Genomic DNA, 19,891 nt, shown 5'->3' with positions numbered 1-19,891 from the left:
CCGATATACAGTGATTTTGACTAACGAGCCATCTCCTCGGGTGTAAGTGATTCCCGAGGTATATATAGTAGAATTAGATAACCAACATATATATATATATATATATATATATATATATATATATATATATATATATATATATATATATATATATATATATATATATATATATATATACATATATATATATATATATATAATATATATACATATATTTACATCTCTTTCTACCCATCTATCTATCTATCTATCTATCTATCTATCTATCTATATATATATATATATATATATATATATATATATATATATATATATATATATATATATATATATATATATATATATATATATATATATATATATATATATACACACGGGTATAGTTTTACAATATGCTTCCAGAGTACGAGAACAGAACACTCTACGACATGCTACACGATTCCAGAACTTGGCAAGACCCGAAAGTTCTTGCCGAATTACAAGACCTAACGAACTATGGGACCCACGTGCTGTCCTGCCGGCGGACAGACCATACACTGCTCAAGGGAGTGAGAGAGGATCTTCTGACATTTAGAATTTTTTTAGAATCTTTTAAATTCTATCCCTGAATGAGAATTTCTAATGTTTGATTCATGATACAGGTTGTGAGATAGATTTGATTTACTTAGGTGAGAGAATTTTAGGGTATTTTTCTTATGTAATAAGGTATTTGCTTTTTGTTTTACTAGGCTGCAGAGACTGCAAGGTATCCTGACTTCATTTCCTTCAAGCCTATCGAAGACGATGTATGCTCACCGTCCCACTCGGAAGTTTACGTGCCTTACGGTAAGTAGACTATCCACGAAATCAGTAGGGTTAACAGACGCCATCACTGTGGCTTTCGGGATCGTCGTAGGTTTTGTGATCGACTTGGCTCTCGGAATCGTCTGGGCTTTTTTTTTTATTTTGTGATCATCGTGAGTTTTCAGATCGTTATAGCTTTATAATCGTCTGGGCTTTGAGGATAGTTCTGAATTTTGGGATCGCCATGGTATAGGAGGTTATCAAAATTTCAGGGATCGTTGTGGTTTTGAGGGTTGCCGACACATTCGGGATCGTCTTAGCTCTCGGAATCGTCGTGGTTTTTTTATGATCGTCGTGTGTTTTGGGATCGTTGTACCTTTATGGGTAAAATTTTATAAATTACCAACATAAAATAATACCACGTAACCTAGGAGTGTTTACTGATTACAATTTTGCCGTATTAGCTATGGAGGGGCGGGGGGAAGGGCAGGTACTGTCTTATACGTTATAATTTGATGAATAGCTCTTTTCAAAAATCTAGATTACAGTTTCATATCGTGTATCGGCAACTTGTAAATAATACAGCTTTATGATCGTCTGGGGTGTGGGGATCGTCGAAACTTTCGGTGTCGTCGTGGCTTTGAGGACCGTCAAGACTTTCGGGATCATCGTAACTTTAGGGATCGTCTTAGCTTTTGTGACCGTCGTGGCACTAGGGATCATCGTGGCTTTTGGGATCGTAGTGACTTTAAAAATCGTCGTAGCTAATGTGGTCGTCGAGGCTTTCAGTGTCGTTGTAGCTTTTGTGATCGTCTGGCTTTGGGGACTGTCGGAACTTCCGGGATCGTCTTGGGTTTTGTGATCCTCTTGGCTCTCATTACCGTCGTAGATTCTGTTAGCCTCTCGGCTTTCAAACCCTTATATTTACGAACGTCATCTAGAATAAAACAGTAATGGACACAAACGCAAGTAGCACTGGAAGTTTATTAGCAACATATTATAATTCAATAATATATTTCCTTAACATTAGAGTAAATCGAAACTGATGAATTTGTCACATACACCAACAGCAACAGCTGCTGTATTTGACGAATTTTGTTGTATTTTCACCAATTCCCCGTCTTCGTTTTACTCTGATATAGCAGCCAGTAATATGTTCCTGAATTAAAAGATGATACTGCTATACATCCAAAGCTATCATCGTTTGTACCTAATACTACTTTACTCTAAACGATATTCTTAAATATACTGTAGGTCTAACAAAATCTGCGACGATCCCGACAGACAGGACTATCACAAAAACAAAACGATCCCGAAACTTACGACGGTCTCAAAAGCCAGACGATCACAAAAGCTACAACGATCCCGAAAGTCACGACGACCGCTTAAGCTACGACGACTCTGAAAGTCCCGACGACCTCGAAAGCCAAGACATTCACAAAAGTCAAGACGATTCCGAAAGTCACTACGATTGCAAAAATCACACCTCAAAGTCACGGCAATTCCCAAAGCCCAGACGATCATAAAGCTACGACGATCACAATGGGCTAAGACGACTCCTAGAGCCATGACGGTCTATGACGACCCCGAAAGCCACAACGATCACAAAATACACGTTGGTCTTAAAAGCCACTTTTATACAATGTTGCCTGATAACATGGGGTGGAGATCTACCGAGCTTGAGACTTCGGTCGGCCATATTGGAACAAGCTAGCTCACAGCAAAAAAATACTTAACGTCTAACAAAATACAATATATATATATATATATATATATATATATATATACAATCCTATATATGCAAAGTAATATAAAGTAAAAGCAGATCTTGCTCGTTTAAAAAAAAAATTATTAGTAGCGTAGTAGGCCTAGGCCTATCGGTTACTAGTTGTGTCAACAAAGCTCGACTTCTGTACGCGTGACTCTGATGAAAAACCTGTAACCTGAAGGCTAGGCCTGCTACACTACTAAGCATTTTTTAAAAAACGAGCTAGGTCATATTTGTTTTATACCATGTGGCATAAATAAGATGAAAGATGCTCTGATTTCAAAACTGAAATCGCCACTGCACTTATGCGCCGCAATTATATGTTCCAAATCTCAGACATGTTGACAAAAATGGCGCATCCACTGCTAACAAGTCACTGCCGAACTTGAACCAAATTATGGTTAAATAGAGTACAATACGGTTTGCTTACTTGTGAAACGTTATTCCATCTTCTCTTGAAGAATTCCTGTTTCCATTTCGATAGTTGCAAGTTGTATAAAGTACCACTACGAGGGTAACGAAAGAATATAATCGCGTGACGTACTTAACACCTATTCAATTTCCGCGGTTCGTGGTTGACTAAAAGTGGGGGCAAGGCTCTGGGGTTGGAAGCAGCGCCGGCCTGGTGGCGACACCCTCAACTTCGTAGTACTGGTGCACACATACAGTAATGTCTCCAGTTGATACTGATTTTTCTGCTTCAATTGGGTTTTTCGTTTAAATCTGATACTTAAGCAACATGTTACTAAATTAAAGGATTTTACTATTTAACTAACACACCCATTGGCATTTGTAGGAATGAGCCTACTATTTTCAACTGGTTGGATTTGTAAATATAGGTCTATAATAATAGTAATCAGTAGCTGTTACAACAAAAACATTTATAGGTTACGCCAGATTTTGTGTGCATAATGCTAGGAATAAAACTTAGTCATGTGAAAAAACACTTGATACAAGATAATTATATAGACCGTTTTCAGTTGTGTACAATGGAGAAAATGACCTACGCTAGGTCTGCGGCAGCTAGACGACTCGGCAAATAAATTCTCTCTCTCTCTCTCTCTCTCTCTCTCTCTCTCTCTCTCTCTCTCAGTATTTCGTTAGTGAATGGTTTGTACGTTAAATAGAAGTTTGCAATTTCCTCTTGATCCCAACGTCAGTTGTAGTGAGGTTTAGGCCACGTTCACACGGCGTTTTTAACCGCGGCGGCCACCGCTCGTTTAACGCTGCTATCGTTCACACGAAGCGTTTTTGACCGCGGCGGCCAACGCGCGGTAATGCTTTTATATATATATATATATATATATATATATATATATATATATATATATATATATATATATTACTAAGGACCTCATTCAAACTGGATGGTATCTAATGGAGTTTTTATTCAAAAGTTACAAGCTTTCTTGGACAAACAGTCCACATTATCAAGTATCCGGATACCATCCAGTTTGAATGAGGTCCTTTAGTAATTTACTAATGCACAGAACAATTGTGTATGTGATAAAGTTAATATATATATATATATATATATATATATATATATATATATATATATATATATATATATATATAGAGAGAGAGAGAGAGAGAGAGAGAGAGAGAGAGAGAGAGAGAGAGAGAGAAGAGAAGAGAGAAAGAGAGAGAGAGAGATATACACTTTGTGACATTCAATGTCAGAATGGACGTGGAAGAAATAGCTTGCGTTTGGCTGTTGAATTGCAGACTGAACTGGCGCAAACAGCGCCAAAGAGCAACATTAGGTACACCCAGTTTTTACATGATAGACATACCTTTCCACTCATGACACAAGATGCTTACCTCATGTAATTGTTGGAGATGAGGCCTTTGGCATTATGGAAAATGTTATGCGACCATACACTGAAAGCATGCCTGTCACTGAAGAAGAAAATATTTAATTCAGATCGTCAAGAGCACGTACTGTAGGTACATAGAATATACCTTTGGTATCTTAGCTAATAAGTGGTGCATATTCCATGGGTCTCTCAATGTCAACATTGACTTTGCTGAGGATATAATAAAGTCATGTTGCATATTGCATAACTATATAAGGGCAAGAAGATGGTTACAGGTATGAAGATATACTTTATCAACCTCCTATGCATAAAGGCCTACATGAAGGTCATGTTCCAAGAGGCATGTCTGCAACCTCTGCCCGAGACAGATAATATGCAGATTACTTTGTAAATGAAGGTAAACTCAGATGGCAGGACAGAATGATTTAGAAAGTTTCCAAGTCTGACAAAGAACAAAAAGGATAAATTATAGTCTTCCTAGTTATTAGAAATTTGTTTGATGTAAATATAAGATTATATTGTAAAGTGAAAGAAAATGTGAGTTTCAGGTTATAATGCTTTTGTATATCCATTGTGTTATTCAATTAACTTACCTAGGTTTTGTTTTTCCTTCATATCTTCAAGTTCAGAAAATATCCACAATTTCTTCCCAACCCTTTTTCTTGACTATTCTGTCTCTGTACTCCTGAGATTTCATGTCCCAAATTGATGGGCGTTTTTCAATTTCATTTATGAATAAATCGATATCAAAATGATCCCTCTCCATAGTTAACAGTGACAGCAATGCAATAGTGTGTGTGACTGTGATCACGGGGACCAGACGTGGCGTGGCTGCTATGGTAACGCACAATCTCTTTCCTCATTGGCTGACACACAGCCAATGATGGCACCTGCTGTCTTCAAAACGCGCGGTTCACCGCTGTGAACGATGTCATTGACTTGTATGTGTCTCGACACGCCCGGCAATCGCGCGTTGGCGAGGGGATTCTCGCTACCGCGGCGTATTGGAAACCGCCGCGATACGCCGTTAGTTACACGCGCGGTTCACCGCTGTGTGTGAACGATGTCATTGACTTGTATGTATCTCGGCACGCCCGGCAATCGCGCGTTGGCGAGGGAATCTCGCTACCGCGGCGTATTGAAACCGCCGCGATACGCCGCGGTTACGTAACGGCGGCGTATCGCGGCGGTTTCCAATACGCCGCGGTAGCGAGAATCCCCTCGCCAACGCGCGATTGCCGGGCGTGTCGAGACACATACAAGTCAATGACATCGTTCACACACAGCGGTGAACCGCGCGTTTTGAAGACAGCAGGTGCCATCATTGGCTGTGTGTCAGCCAATGAGGAAAGAGATTGTGCGTTACCATAGCAACCCACGCCACGTCTGGTCCCCGTGATCACAGTCACACACACTATTGCATTGCTGTCACTGTTAACTATGGAGAGGGATCATTTTGATATCGATTTATTCATAAATGAAATTGAAAAACGCCCATCAATTTGGGACATGAAATCTCAGGAGTACAGAGACAGAATAGTCAAGAAAAAGGGTTGGGAAGAAATTGTGGATCTTTTCTGCACTTCTGAAGATATGAAGGAAAAACAAAACCTAGGTAAGTTAATTGAATAACACAATGGATATACAAAAGCATTATAACCTGACACTCACATTTTCTTTCACTTACAATATAATCTTATATTTACATCAAACAAATTTCTAATAACTAGAAGACTATAATTTATCCTTTTTTGTTCTTTGTCAGACTTGAAAACTTTCTAAATCATTCTGTCCTGCCATTCGAGTTTACCTTCATTTACAAAGTAATCTGCATATTATCTGTCTCGGGCAGAGGTTGCAGACATGAGGCCTCCTCTTGGAACATGACCTTCATGTAGGCCTACTATGCATAGGTGGTTGATAAAGTATATCTTCATACCTGTAACCATCTCTTGCCCTTATATAGTTATGCAATATGCAACATGACTTTATTATATCCTCAGCAAAGTCAATGTTGACATTGAGAGACCTATGGAATATGCACCACTTATTAGCTAAGATACCAAAGGTATATTCTATGTACCTACAGTACGTGCTCTTGACGATCTGTAATTAAATATTTTCTTCTTGTGTGGCAGGTGTTTTCCAGTGTATGGTCGCATAACATTTTCCATAATGCCAAAGGCCTCATCTCCAACAATTACATGAGGTAAGCATCTTGTGTCATGAGTGGAAAGGTATGTCTATCATGTAAAACTGGGTACCTAATGCCGTCTTTGGCGCTGTTTGCGCCAATTCAGTCTGCGATTCAACAGCCAAACGCAAGCTATTTCTTCCAAGTCCATTCTGACACTGGATGTCACAAAAAAAGTGTATATATATATATATATATATATATATATATATATATATATATATATATATATCTGTCTGTCTATCTATCTATATATATATATTGTATATACATATAAAGAAGCATTACCGCGCGTTGGCCGCCGCGGTCAAAAACGCTTCGTGTGAACGATTACAGCGTTAAACGAGCGGTGGCCGCCGCGGTTAAAAACGCCCTGTGTGAACGTAGCCTTAAGCTCGACACATCGATGACCCGTTGATCTTGGAGAAAGATAGGTCTAAGCAGCAGGGCGGTTGCACTTCTGTTGGACATATTTACATTTCCTTTTTCTCATTCCTCGTATTCATTTATATACACGGTTGTTTTATTGGTGCTAGGCTGGCAGGCAAGGTCGCGTATCAAAACATATTATGCTAGCTAATGATTGATGATTTTGGAGATGAGGTGCTGTGCTCGTCTGTTGTCCATCTCAGCTACGCGGACAGGTTGACTTTTCCCGCCCATGTGCGACGTCATACGTCAGCTACGAGGCTATGGGATTTTTTTTTTTTTTTAAGTGGGCTTTCAAAACTATTACGGCATATAATTCGTTTTCTGTATATACAATTTCGATTATTAAATATTATGCGCCAGTAACAACGCCTAATTTCTGGATTCAAGCTTTAGTTTCCTTCTTGTTTCTTCTTCCTAGCGATTTGAAGTGAATTGTTCAAAATGTTTCGCACATTTTTCTTGATACTAATTTTTACCTTGCCATTCTTTTATATAACCGTGCTTATATGATAAAAAATTATATTCTAGTGGGAAAAACGGATTTGCATTTGTATAACAAAAGAATTGCTCATTGGTTGGATTGAAAACTACTAGGCGAGTTGCAATATAATTTATGTTTGAGGTACCAGGGAGCCAGCCTGTCTAATTCTCACAGCAATGTTTTTATAGGTTTCATTATCATGACGCCGAAAAATCAGGAAAACGTTACTGTAAAAGTTATTTTATCTTTAAATGGTTACTCTTTTCTTTCGTTACTAATGACTAGAGTTATAATATTTATCACTTGTAGTATTCACCTACCTTTTACAAGTTTCTGGCTGTTCAGCTGATTAAAGAGTATTACCTGGTTATGAAATAAGTTATATTTACAAACTAACTTGTCTATACACATCAGCTTTCACTAACAAGCTCTACTGGAAAAGACAGCGTTTGATTAGGTCATGAATAATTTATGTTGATAAGACTTTTATGATGTAAGAAAAAAAAATAGCATACCGTTGCTTTGTATTAGAATGCTATATTTTCTCCTAGCTTGGGTGAATTATGGTTAGTAATTTTTTAGACGATTTTCTGATGAGACAGAATACTCGACTAGCCAATATAGGACACTTGATGCGATTCACAAATATTTTGCTGATCATAAATATTTTATTTATTGTCAGCTTAAAACAGAAAAATGTTGTATGGATATATTTTTGAACAGGTGTAATGTCCAAATAAATAAATATTTTAAAAGAAACTTGGAAAGCGAATGAAGTGTTATACCGAAATTCAGTGCGTTTTAACACAACAATGATGTCCTCAGTTGAATCACAGCACGCCATAGCCAAAGCTATTGTACTGTTTGTGCACCATCGCTTTTGAGGGAGCTTGAATCTCTCAGTATCTCTAATTGCCATTCACACTTAATAAAGAAGCAAGAACAAACTCAGCTCCAAACCCTCACTGGTATGGGTTTTACCAGAAACATTTTTTAGTTTTCTGGAAAAGAAAACTATTGAGATGGCTTTGACCCATCCGTCCGCACTTTTTCTGTCCGTCCTCAGATCTTAAAAACTACTGAGGCTAGAGGGCTGCAAATTGGCATGTTGATCATCCACCCTCGAATCGTCAAATATACCAAATTGCAGCCCTCTAGCCTCAGTAGTTTTTATTTTATTTAAGGTTAAAGTTAGCCATGATCGTGCATCTGGCACCGCTATAGATGCCAACAACACAGACCACCACAGGGCAGTGACTGAAAGTTTCATGAGCCGCGGCTGCGAGTTTCATGGGCCGTGACTGAGTGTTTCATACAGCATTATATGCTGTACGGAAAATTCGATCATGCAGACGAAACAGAGCATTAATTACTTTTTATTTTTTTTCAGAATCCAAAGTTACTGATATTGAAGGCCATCGGACCTCTGAAGGAAAAGACGCAAACAAGAAAAAGACAGGAGGCTCTCCCGCCGAAGGCCACGGCAGCCATACTTCTTCTGCAGCCTGGGTCACTGCCAGCCTGTATCCATTTTTCCTCTTCTGCGTTTCTGTCTGGAGGACTTTCGTGTACTGAAAGAAAACGGGAATAGAAAATCGTTTTCTGATCACTGCTCCTGGGGAATTGTGTTACCTAATGAAACAAGTCAAAACAAGTAAAAAATTCTATGATTGGTTTTGGGAAAATTTTTTTAAAAGGATGAATATATTGCTCGTTAGGATATCAAAGCCAAAAAAACTGTATACGTAATACATACATTCAGCACATTTACACACGTACATGTGTCTATCAGAAATGTGTTCTTCATTAACACAGTATTTTCATTAAGCACAAGAATGTCATTGTATTAGGCAGAACTTGATATGTTAATTTCCACTTTACAATGAACTTCAGATGAATATAATTTTCTCAGTTTTGCATCATTACTGCATGAGCGCTGATAAATTATTTTCGTCTTGAACTCAGTAAACTTAAAACGCATTTTTAGAAAATAAACAGAGTTTCTGAGAGATCTGTGGTGGTATAAGGAGATTTACAAACAGAACCAAATTAAAGTGACCATATTACTGAATTATCATAACCCCGTATTACCAACTCATTATAATTATTATTAGTTTACATGTCACTGAACTGAATGAATGACTTTTCATTGCAGTGAACTGTATAGTGAGTACAGCTGTGCATATAATGATAATATCCGAGTGGACCTTGTTTGTCCGCCCTGGGTTGGGGTGGGGTAGGTAGGGGAACGGGAGGGTAGGTGAGACATCCACCCTCTGCCTGCAAACCTGTTTGTCTGCCCCAGGTAGGGGCTGGGTAGGTAGGGGATCGGGAGGATATAGGGAATATAGCAGCGCCGAGTTCCAGCGCTCGTATCGCGCGCCAACAAGCTCGTGTATAAATAAATAACGGAAATCTCCCAATCTGTATAGCTATATATTTCTAATCTCTAATGAGTTTATGGTCAACAGATAGGCCTAACGATGTTGGAATGATTAAAACTGGTCCAGAATCTCGCCTTTTTTATTCCTTCTCCAGCCTTAATGAAATTTGTTCGGATATCACGACGCCAGAGGATTTTAAATCAATCAATCAACGGCGCAGTTTACATAATTACATTCAGGGCACTGTAATGGAAAAACAATTCCATCTATGCAAAATTTAGACATTTTTTTTCAGCAAGGGTGTGGCAAATCGCGGATCTTTCCTGGATGGCTACCCCAAGGATTCTCGGGAGTCGTTAATCTAGGATTAACATTTCTTGGGGGTCATTATCTTTATGATATTTACAGTCTTTTGTTTATGTTCTTACGGTAATCGCCAACGAGCTTGTGCGAAACACGCCGCAAAGGTGGATACATGTCGGGTTAAAACCCGGAGGCGTCACTGTCTTGAAAAGATCCCAAATCGCTCGAGAAGTCTGCGATTTCAGCGTCCTGAGTTGAGCTCAGCACAGTCAGCATCCGTCTTTCCTTTGTGTAAACTACATTGGCGGTGCTAAGTAGAATCTTGTGTATGTGCGTTTTTTGGGTGTTCATTAACACGTCCATAAACGCAACACTACTACTGATACTTTTACTGCTACCACTTTTGTTAAAAACAATAATTTCCTAAGTTGATTAACTTACAACATGGCTTAAAAATAAATGGCTTACTAGTCCACTTGCTGAATCTATCGATACTTTTACACATTATCCGTAGCAGAGATGATCCAAGTTGAGGAAGGAACAGTCATAATTAATTGTGAATTAATTCAGTGACATCCTGTTGATACAAATTAAGCATTTGTATGAGAATGACTAACTTGACGAGGCGACGACTACTCGAAAATTTGATTCTGAAATTGTTTATTCATTGACCTTAATATCTTCGATTATCTTGCTATTCCCATTATTACTGATATCAAAGTCGCTGTTGTTCTCGGACAGTATTGGAATTAGGAAAACATCTATGTCTCTCCTGAATTGTTGACTGGTCACAGTTCCTCACTGTACGGGTCGATATCGTACTCGACTAGCACTCTGCTGGGCCCACGTTTGACTCTCCGGCCGGCCAATGAAGACTTAGAGGAATTTATTTCTGGTGATAGAAATTTATTTCTCGGTATAATGTGGTTCGATTCCACAATAAGCTGTAGGTCCCGTTGCTCGGTAACCAATTGGTTCTTAGCCACGTAAATAAGTCTAACCCTTCGGGCCAGCCCTAGAGAGCTGTTAATCAGCTCAGCGGTCAGGTTAAACTAAGGTATACTTAACTTTTTTCCAAGTAATGGATATCTGCTGGACTGTAAAATATATATGCATATATGTGTGTGTGTTTGTGTGTTTGCAAAGATGAGAGAGAGAGAGAGAGAGAGAGAGAGAGTGTAAGAGAGATGGGGGTTGCTTTTACTAAGTTTAACACAGAACCCCCTGAATATTCAGCTTGGTGCGAGAAAGTAAATCCAAATACGGTAACAGAGAAAACCAGGTTAGAAAGGTAGACTATTACTTTACACTGCAGCCAGTGATATCTGAAAGACTACGGAAAATAAATTCTACTAAAAGAAAGAGCAGTATAAAGCTAATACTAAGTCGTACATTCTCATCTCATAATCTTCGAGCCGTTGCATTTTAGGGATCCACAAATACAGCTAAGAGGCGAAAACGAAGTGGTTATATAATAAGCTTCGTGACTTACCTTACCTAGGTAAAATTAAGGCCAGCTGGGTGTAATGGTTAAGTTTGGTAAGTCAGTTTGGATTAGCTAACTTTAAATAAATAAAAACAATAATGTTAATAATTTTCCCACTTCTGCCATGAACATCGCTGGTAGCCCTACCTACACGTTTAAAGTCCGTTCAACCCAACCGCCGCCTTAACAACCTAATCATATTTTAGCTAACCTTTCCTTGTTAGTGAGGACGTATTTCTTAACCTGATGCCGTCTGAGTAACTAGTGTTTAACGGTATAATTTTTCTCCGGTTAGCATTAATTCATCTCCAGCGCAGTTACGAACTCGTCAGTACAATCGAACTTCACGGGCTGTTCCGATAAGGTTCAAGCCCAGTTAGGTTTAATGCTCAAGTCTGGTAAGACGAGGTTACATAAAATAAAACAAGGTCCATAATATTCCTACTTCTGTCATGAACATCAGTTTTATCTAAACCCTCTGTTCTAACCTAATCGTCACCTTACCTAACCTAACCCAACCTTTCCTATCCAGTGAGGGTATATTTCATGGCCCGGTGCCATCTAAGCACTAATGTTTAATGGTATAGCTTTTCTTCTGTTACCATTCATTCATCTCCGTGGCAGTTTCGAACCCGTTCGTATAATCGAGATTCAGGGACTGCTATGATGAGGTTGACGTTTATTAAATTCGGTTATTGGCGTTGAGAAGAAATCACTGTCATCATATAGGTTGGATCCCGCGCATTTACTACCATCTGAACTATCAAGATTTCAGCACTGCCCCAAAACCCCAGTAACGTGATCGTCTAGGGTGCATTTTGACGGCTCCTACCAGTATTGCTACGGAAACTGATTGATGTAAATGGTAAGTCGCAAAAGCTGATCGTCAAAGACCGCCATGATCTTATACAATACTCGTTTACTCGCTAATATATTTCACTAAGACTGGATAAGTTTTTGGATGCTCTTCCTTTTGACAAATCATCCTATAAATAAAATAATAAATAAATAAACAAGTAGATAAATAATAAAGCTACTTAGGCTTGTTTCCAGTCCTTTAAGACGTGTCGTGTCTGAAGTCGGCTCATTTTGTTTATTTTTATTTCGAGAAAGTGCGTTTACAGGCAACCGAAAATTAATCGATGGTCGAATGATTCCAGACGACAGTAATTACAGGCTATGATTCTAGACGGTAATTATAGGTTTTGATTTCAGACTGCAGTAATCGTAGCAATTACAAGCCCTTCCAGTTTTCTAAGAGTGCCGGAGGATATATCTTTAATCTCTGGGTAAGTGCCTGAACCTAATAATCTAGCCTCCGGAATTGCTAGTAATCGTAAAGGAATAGATTTCATTGGCTAATTGTGGTGTGGTGCACCTTTTTCCCAAGGAAACTTCCTGAACGGATGTGAATCATGGAAAGTTGGATCATGTCAAGATTAGCGAACCCACTCGCAGCGGGTTCGCCATTCTTTAAAAAAGATGATTGCCCGTTATTTTTGCATGGAATAACCGGGTTCGCTATTCTATAGACATGAATACTTTGGTACCAGACATTTGTTCCCCCAGGGGCTAGTACTAAACAAGGCGAAATACATTTGACCCCGCCCCCGAGCCTAGTACTAAACACGGCGAAAGTGTAGATGAATCACTTTTTCGCCGCGTTTAGTACTAGCCCTCACGTGGAATTGGAGTTCGGACCGGAAAGGGTTGGCTATTCTTTACATGGGGATCATTGGGATCGCTGTTCTTGGCATGGAGATGATGGGTTCGCTAGTCTTGACATGATCTGGAAAGTTAAATGGGTTTTAGTACAAATGTTAGTTAAGTTAAGTATACCTTAGTTTTACTTAGCCCGTGGCTAAGAACCATTTGGTTACTTAGCAACGGGACCTACAGTTTATTGTGGAATCCGAACTGGACATTATAGCGAGAAATGAATTTCTATCACCAGAAATAAATTCCTCTAATTCTTCATCAGACGGCCGGAGACTCGAACTCGGGCCTAGCGAAGTGTAGTCCACAACTCTATCGACTGCTCCCTTTACGAAACTACAATTGTTAGTGTTTACAAGTTTTTCAATGTCATTTATTTCCTTTAATCCTCCCATTCATTTCTAACAAAAAAAGCGCTTTTCACTTTGGTCTATTTTTTCTGTTTCGTGAGCGTTCAAATTAAAATTCAAATCCAAACGATTTACTGCAAAAAAATATATTGCATATTCATCAAATGTAGTGCAACAGCAAGCTGGTACGCCCACAAAAGTATTTTATACATTTTTTAACGTTCCAAAATTATTTGTTCCAATAGAAACTAGAACTTCACAATTCTTGGAACCATACACTATCAAGCACATAACACACCTGCTCAGGAAACAGTATTAAAAATTCTGTCCCTAAATTATGACAGTTCATTACAACAGAAGGTTATTAGGGAAGCCAGTGACCCCATCACATTTGTCATTAGGAGAGTGTGTGAATATCATGACAACATATTAAAATGCTAATCGTAATAGGCACATTGCTATTTGCTGCTGCCGGAAATTGTATTTGAGTGAAGTGACGATGGATGATCGTTTACTTGTTTCTTTTACTTAGACAGGAATAAAATTTCAGCAACGATTGAATAATACGGCAGTCTGCAATTCTTTCGTCTTCTGACTGAAAGAGATTCGCGAATAGCTGTTAGACTGATTGTTAAGGACTAAGAACAATCTTCAAGACGTCTTTCAGTGAATATTAATCTCGCCGTTTCCGCATCCTGAAGAAATACAGAATGAAACGAGGGCAATAAATTACTCTGCATCATCGCATCAGCTGTTTTTCATAAAAGGCTCCGCATGAAAAACCGGCCATTTATATTCTGATACAAAACATTTAATGGAACAAACAGAAGATGACGACTGTCATTAACGTCAGACTCGTGGTTCGAGAATTATTGCAGTCTTATTCGTATCCCTTAGAAGACTATAGGATATACATTATAAAGAATTACTGTTTCTCTTATATATTGCTACATCAACACACACATATAATATTATATAATATATATATAATATATATATATATATATATATATATATATATATATATATATATATATATATATATATATATATATATATATATATATATCCCAGAATTGATAGATCCATAAGGTATTACCCTTCCGATTTTCAACGAGCATTAATGGGGTAAGATTGCTGAGCTAGCACAACCCCTATTAGTGCAGCAGATAATTGCATATTTCATAAGAATCGTTCAGATAGTGAAACAAGCATGAAATTTTGCACAAGTGCTCTTTAAAGTTCCCTCTATCAGAAAAGGGCGCTGGCCACGCAAAAATTTAATATGGCGGCCAAATTCCAAGATGGCGGCCAGTATCGACAGATTTTGGCTAATTTTTTCACTAGAATGGCATGTATTTGCTTCAGCAATATGGTAAAGCTCTTCCATACTATTTCTTGTGAATATTATGTTTCTGTAGCTTCCCAGTACAGTTTACCTTTAAATATGGGGGCTATATGGCTGCCAAGAAAAGGTAGAAACAATAATTATAATGAGAAATAATGCCCGTTCAACAATTATCGTTTTAAGCATGGATCTTGGTTTCTGTGGTTTTAGATCCTAATGAGGCCATCTCTTTCGAATAACTCATCAATTTTGAAGGAAAATTAATAAATGTAAAAGAGTGTATGTCTGCACACAACCAGGGCACACTGGTGACATCACTGCTGTGTAACTCAGCATGGGGTTCAGTGCCAGCTAATCCAGCTTTACTAATCCTGTAGTCTTAGACTAGTAGTTGTAGTATAGTTTAGTTTAGTGTCCCAAATGCTTTCTAACAGCCCCAGACCAGCTATAGTTAGATAGCCGCACCTGAATAGACAGGATGTGCCAGCGCGGAGAGCCGAGCCAAGGGGTATGGGGGCTGTACATGATGGTTCATGTACTTACCCGGATGGTGTACAGATCACACGGGACTTAAATGGCACTGGATGAATGATCGGGCTGGGTGTAGGGAGACCGAACCTAGTTGAATCCCATACAGGAATGTGTGCTTTGTTTAAGGTGGTAAAAGGATAACCCTCGGCCTTAATCAAAAGTGAAATCATGGCAGAATGTGATGCCAATCCAATATTGAGCAGTAGAAAAACAAACTGGAGTTTGTGTTGTCTTTGTCAGAAGGACAAAAGAGGTGAGCACTTGACATCACCTCCAAGTCATCATGTCCTAGACCATGATGGGTACACAATGCTGGCAAGGAACATTCCCATGTTCAGTGAAATTAATGAAATGCCACTGATAATGGATCCAGCAAGGCTGGATGAAGGTGATGGCATAGAGGCCACTCTCAGGAAAAAATGCAGCAAAATACCATGTGAACTGTCGCTTGTTGTTTAACAACACTAAACTGGACCGTGCAAGAAAGTGACAATCCAATGACCAGACCAGCAACACTGAGACTAGTCGTGCAAAACTGCGCCAACCAGTCATGACAATGAAGTTTGCATTTTCTGTGAGAAAGTGGCACCTGCATCTGATCTCAGACAGGCTAGTACTAAGGGCCTTGACTTGAAATTGCGTGAATGTGCAGAGATACTTAGTGATGGCAAGCTCCTTGCTGTTGACTGGTGGGGATGTCATTGCACAGGAGTTTAAGTATCACCATGCCTGTCTTTGTGCCCTCTACAACAGAAAAGGTCCTACCTGAGGAGCCTTGAGAAAGACCAAGGTAGCACTGAGTCAGAATCAGATGTGTATCCACTAGTTCTGTCAGAACTGATGACATACATTGTTGAAAACAACCTTTGTTCAGATGATCCAGTCACATTTCGGCTGGCAGATATTTGCCACCTCTACCAACAACGTCTGGAACAATTAGGTGTAGAGTCACCAAGTGTAAATTCCACGAGACTCAAAGACAAACTTCTGGCAGAAATTCCAGAACTTGAGGCTCATAAATCTGGCAGAGATGTATTACTTGCATTTCAAAAGGATGTGGAAAAGCACTTGCTCAATCATCTGATCTTTCAGAGGCAGTTATCATTGCTAAAGCAGCAAATATTCTCAGAAAGTCTATACTTGATCATCAGTCACGGTTTGATGGCACATTTTCTGAGGCTTGTGTACGAAATTCTGTGCCTCCTCTCCTGCTCCAGTTTGTAGGGATGGTTGAGCATGGGGCTGACATCAAGTCACAGTTACGATTTGGAGCATCAAAGTCAGACCAGGCCATTGCACAGCTCATGCAGTTCAACTGCTACTCCCGATACAAAAGAGGGAGCAACAACTCATAGACACTCCAAAGACAGAGAAACACCATTCCCAGTCTACATGGGACTCTCAGTCTATGCCAAAACCAGGAAGAGAAACCTGGTTGAAATGCTACATCAGTATGGCCTCAGTATCTCTTATGACAGAGTACTGGAGGTCTCTGCACAGTTAGGAGATGCCACAGTTAGCAAATATGTGGAGGAGGGTGTGGTCTGTCCCCAGTACTGCGAAAAGGGTTGTTCACCACTGCAGTGATGGACAACATCGACCACAACCCATCTGCAACTACTGCCACTACCTCCTTCCATGGAACTAGCATCTCCATATTTCAGCACCCCACCAAGGAGAACACTGACAGGAAAGACAGCAACTAAAGTTTGCACCTGAGAAAGTGAGGTCGGTGCCTGAATTGCCGGACACATTCACAAACATCTCACCAGCTTCCTTTTCAAACAAAGAACCCTGTGCCACCAAACACTGCAATACCAAAGCCACCCACAGATATCTTGGGGCCACAGCTTGCACTGGGTATCAGTGGCTAGACAAGGTCATAGTCACCCAGGAAATAGATGATGCAGTGAATCTGACGTGGTCAGCTCATCACGCTTCAATGAAGAGAAGCCCAGAATTTGAAGTAACCATAACTTCATTGCTTCCTCTCCTGCGTGATCAGGCTCATTCTGTTGCTACGATCAAACACGTGATGCAGAAAGTGCAGGATGTCACTGATTTTCTGAACCCTGGCCAGATACCCATAATCACAGCTGATCAGCCAATCTATGCCGTAGCAAAGCAGGTGCAGTGGCAGTGGCCTGACAGTATGGCGAAGACAAGTATCTGGTAATGTTTGGTGGTCTGCACATTGAGATGGCAGCAATGACATCTCTTGGTACTCTTCTTCATGGCAGTGGTTGGACAGGAGCTCTGGTGGAGGCAGGAGTTGCTTCATCTGGAACTGCAGAATCCTTCCTGTCAGCTGCAAGTGTAACCAGGACATGGCAGATGCACCAGGTTACAGCCTCTAGTTTGTACAAACTCCTGAGGACAGCATACACTGACTACTGTGCTGAGAAAGCAAACAACAATGAGCAGGCATTAGAGTTTGAGGAGTGGTGTGACCTTCGAAGACAGCAGAGTCCACAGTTCCACTTCTGGCACATGGTGTTGTCTATGGAACTTGTGATATTCCTACTGATCAGGTCCTTCCGTGAGGCCAATTTTGTCCTCTACTGCCAGGCATTGCATGAGCTGATACCCTACTTCTTTTCCAACAATAATACAAACTATGCTCGTTGGCTGCCTATTCATCTCAGGGACATGCTTACCCTAGAGAGTTCACACCCAGAGTTGCACAAGGAGTTCAAGGCTGGCAACTTTGTTGTGCACAAGACCAGTCACCAGTTCTCAGCAATGGCTCTTGACCAAGCTCATGAGCAGACCAATGCCTTTATAAAGGCTGATGGCGGAGCCATTGGGCTGACTGAAGATCCGTCAGCACTCAGAAGATGGATGGTGGCTGGCCCAGAGATCATCCGCTTGGTGTCTGCATACGAAACAGAGGTTCAAAGTAAGGAGTCTAATGAGCAGACAACACACCATGAACAAACACCTCATGTGCAGAAGACATTCTTGGAGAGAGTCAGCAAGCTGTCATTGGCTTTGCAACACTTGGGAAGTCCTTTTCAGGAAGAGAGCCAGGATCTGTATTCCATTGACAACAAAGACATTGCCCACCCCAGCTCAGCAGAACTTCTACAGACACACCTTGACAGAGGCCGCACTAAATTTCAGAAGTTGTCAGACTCTTTGGCAAACAATGCAGTCTCCTTCTATGAGCCGATAAAGAAGAACAGAACTGACTTCTTCAGGCAGGAAGCTGCTCCTGTAGAACAGTCAAAGCAGAAACTTCTGAAGGAGGATTGCCAGCTTTTCTCAAAGCTATTTATATCCTGTCAGAGCCGTGAATGTGATCTGCAGGAATTCTTCCAGCACGAGAATCAAACATTCCCAGCTTCCCTTAGTGAGGGTGGTAGGCTGTACACATGTCAGAAGTCTCAGCTGACCTCGGTCCTGGAGAGTCATGTTACACTAGAAGACAAAGAACCAAAGACTGATGTCCTCATTGTAGATGGATCAGCTTTGGTCCATGCCTTGCCACCAAAGAAAGGAAAGACCTTTGAGGGCTATGCACTTTGCGACTTCTTGCCTGTGATACAATCCTATAGCAGCAAGTACACATCATCACATCTTGTATTTGATGTATACAATACATCCAGCCTCAAAGCTGAGACCAGGCTCCAACGTGGTCAAGGAGGAAGGCGCAAGGTGACAGACAAGAACACAATTCCATCCAACTGGCGCAATTTCCCAAGACACGATGCCAACAAGAAAGAGTTGTTCCAGTTCCTGGCAGACAAAGTTGCCCAGATGTCTGCCACAAATGTTGTCATTGCCACGAAAGGGTCTGCTGTCCTCAGCACTCATGAGGCTAGTCTTCAGGGACTGGAAAAGTGCTCTCATGAGGAAGCTGACACCCGCATCTTTCTCCATGCCAAATATGCCACAGAACATGGAGCCAAGACCATCACGGTTAAAGCAAATGACACAGATGTTCTTGTCGTTGCAGTCAGTGCTTTCTCCACTCTCCCACAATCTAGGGCTAGAGAAGCTATGGGTGGCATTTGGCCAAGGCCAGAGCCTGCGCTGGATTGCTGTGCATGACCTGTGCAACTCTCTGGGCCAGGAGAAGGTGAATGGCATGCTCTTCTTCCATGCGTTCACAGGCTGTGATACAGTGTCAGCCTTCCGGAGCAAGGGCAAGAAGACCGCCTGGCAGACATGGAACATCTTTCCAGAGGCCTCCACTGTGTTCTCCAAACTGAGTCACTACCCTCTCAGAGTGGAAGAGAGTGACCTGAAGGTCCTGGAGAGGTTTGTCATACTTATGTATGAAAGATCCAGCA

The 19,891-nt window shown here is 40.3% G+C and overlaps 1 protein-coding gene across 4 annotated transcripts in view; it reads left to right on the top strand.

Moving 5' to 3' along the window:
* Positions 1 to 19,891, top strand: part of LOC136842523 (DBH-like monooxygenase protein 1) — a 50,550-nt gene that overhangs the window by 20,534 nt on the left and 10,125 nt on the right. For 3 of the 4 annotated variants that reach the window (XM_067109936.1, XM_067109935.1, XM_067109938.1), the window contains exons 14-16: positions 403 to 548; positions 729 to 825; positions 8,869 to 9,293. In XM_067109936.1, the coding sequence (XP_066966037.1) occupies positions 403 to 548; positions 729 to 825; positions 8,869 to 9,053 (428 nt within the window). In that variant the 3' untranslated portion in view covers positions 9,054 to 9,293. Of the gene's footprint in view, positions 1 to 402; positions 549 to 728; positions 826 to 8,868; positions 9,294 to 19,891 lie in introns of those variants that run through there. The other variant, XM_067109937.1, reaches the window with a different exon arrangement.

Source organism: Macrobrachium rosenbergii, chromosome 10, assembly GCF_040412425.1.
Source record: "Macrobrachium rosenbergii isolate ZJJX-2024 chromosome 10, ASM4041242v1, whole genome shotgun sequence".
Lineage (NCBI taxonomy): Eukaryota > Metazoa > Arthropoda > Malacostraca > Decapoda > Palaemonidae > Macrobrachium > Macrobrachium rosenbergii.
The sequence above is the reverse complement of the archived record's forward strand: the minus strand, read 5'-3'. Positions and strand labels throughout refer to the sequence as shown.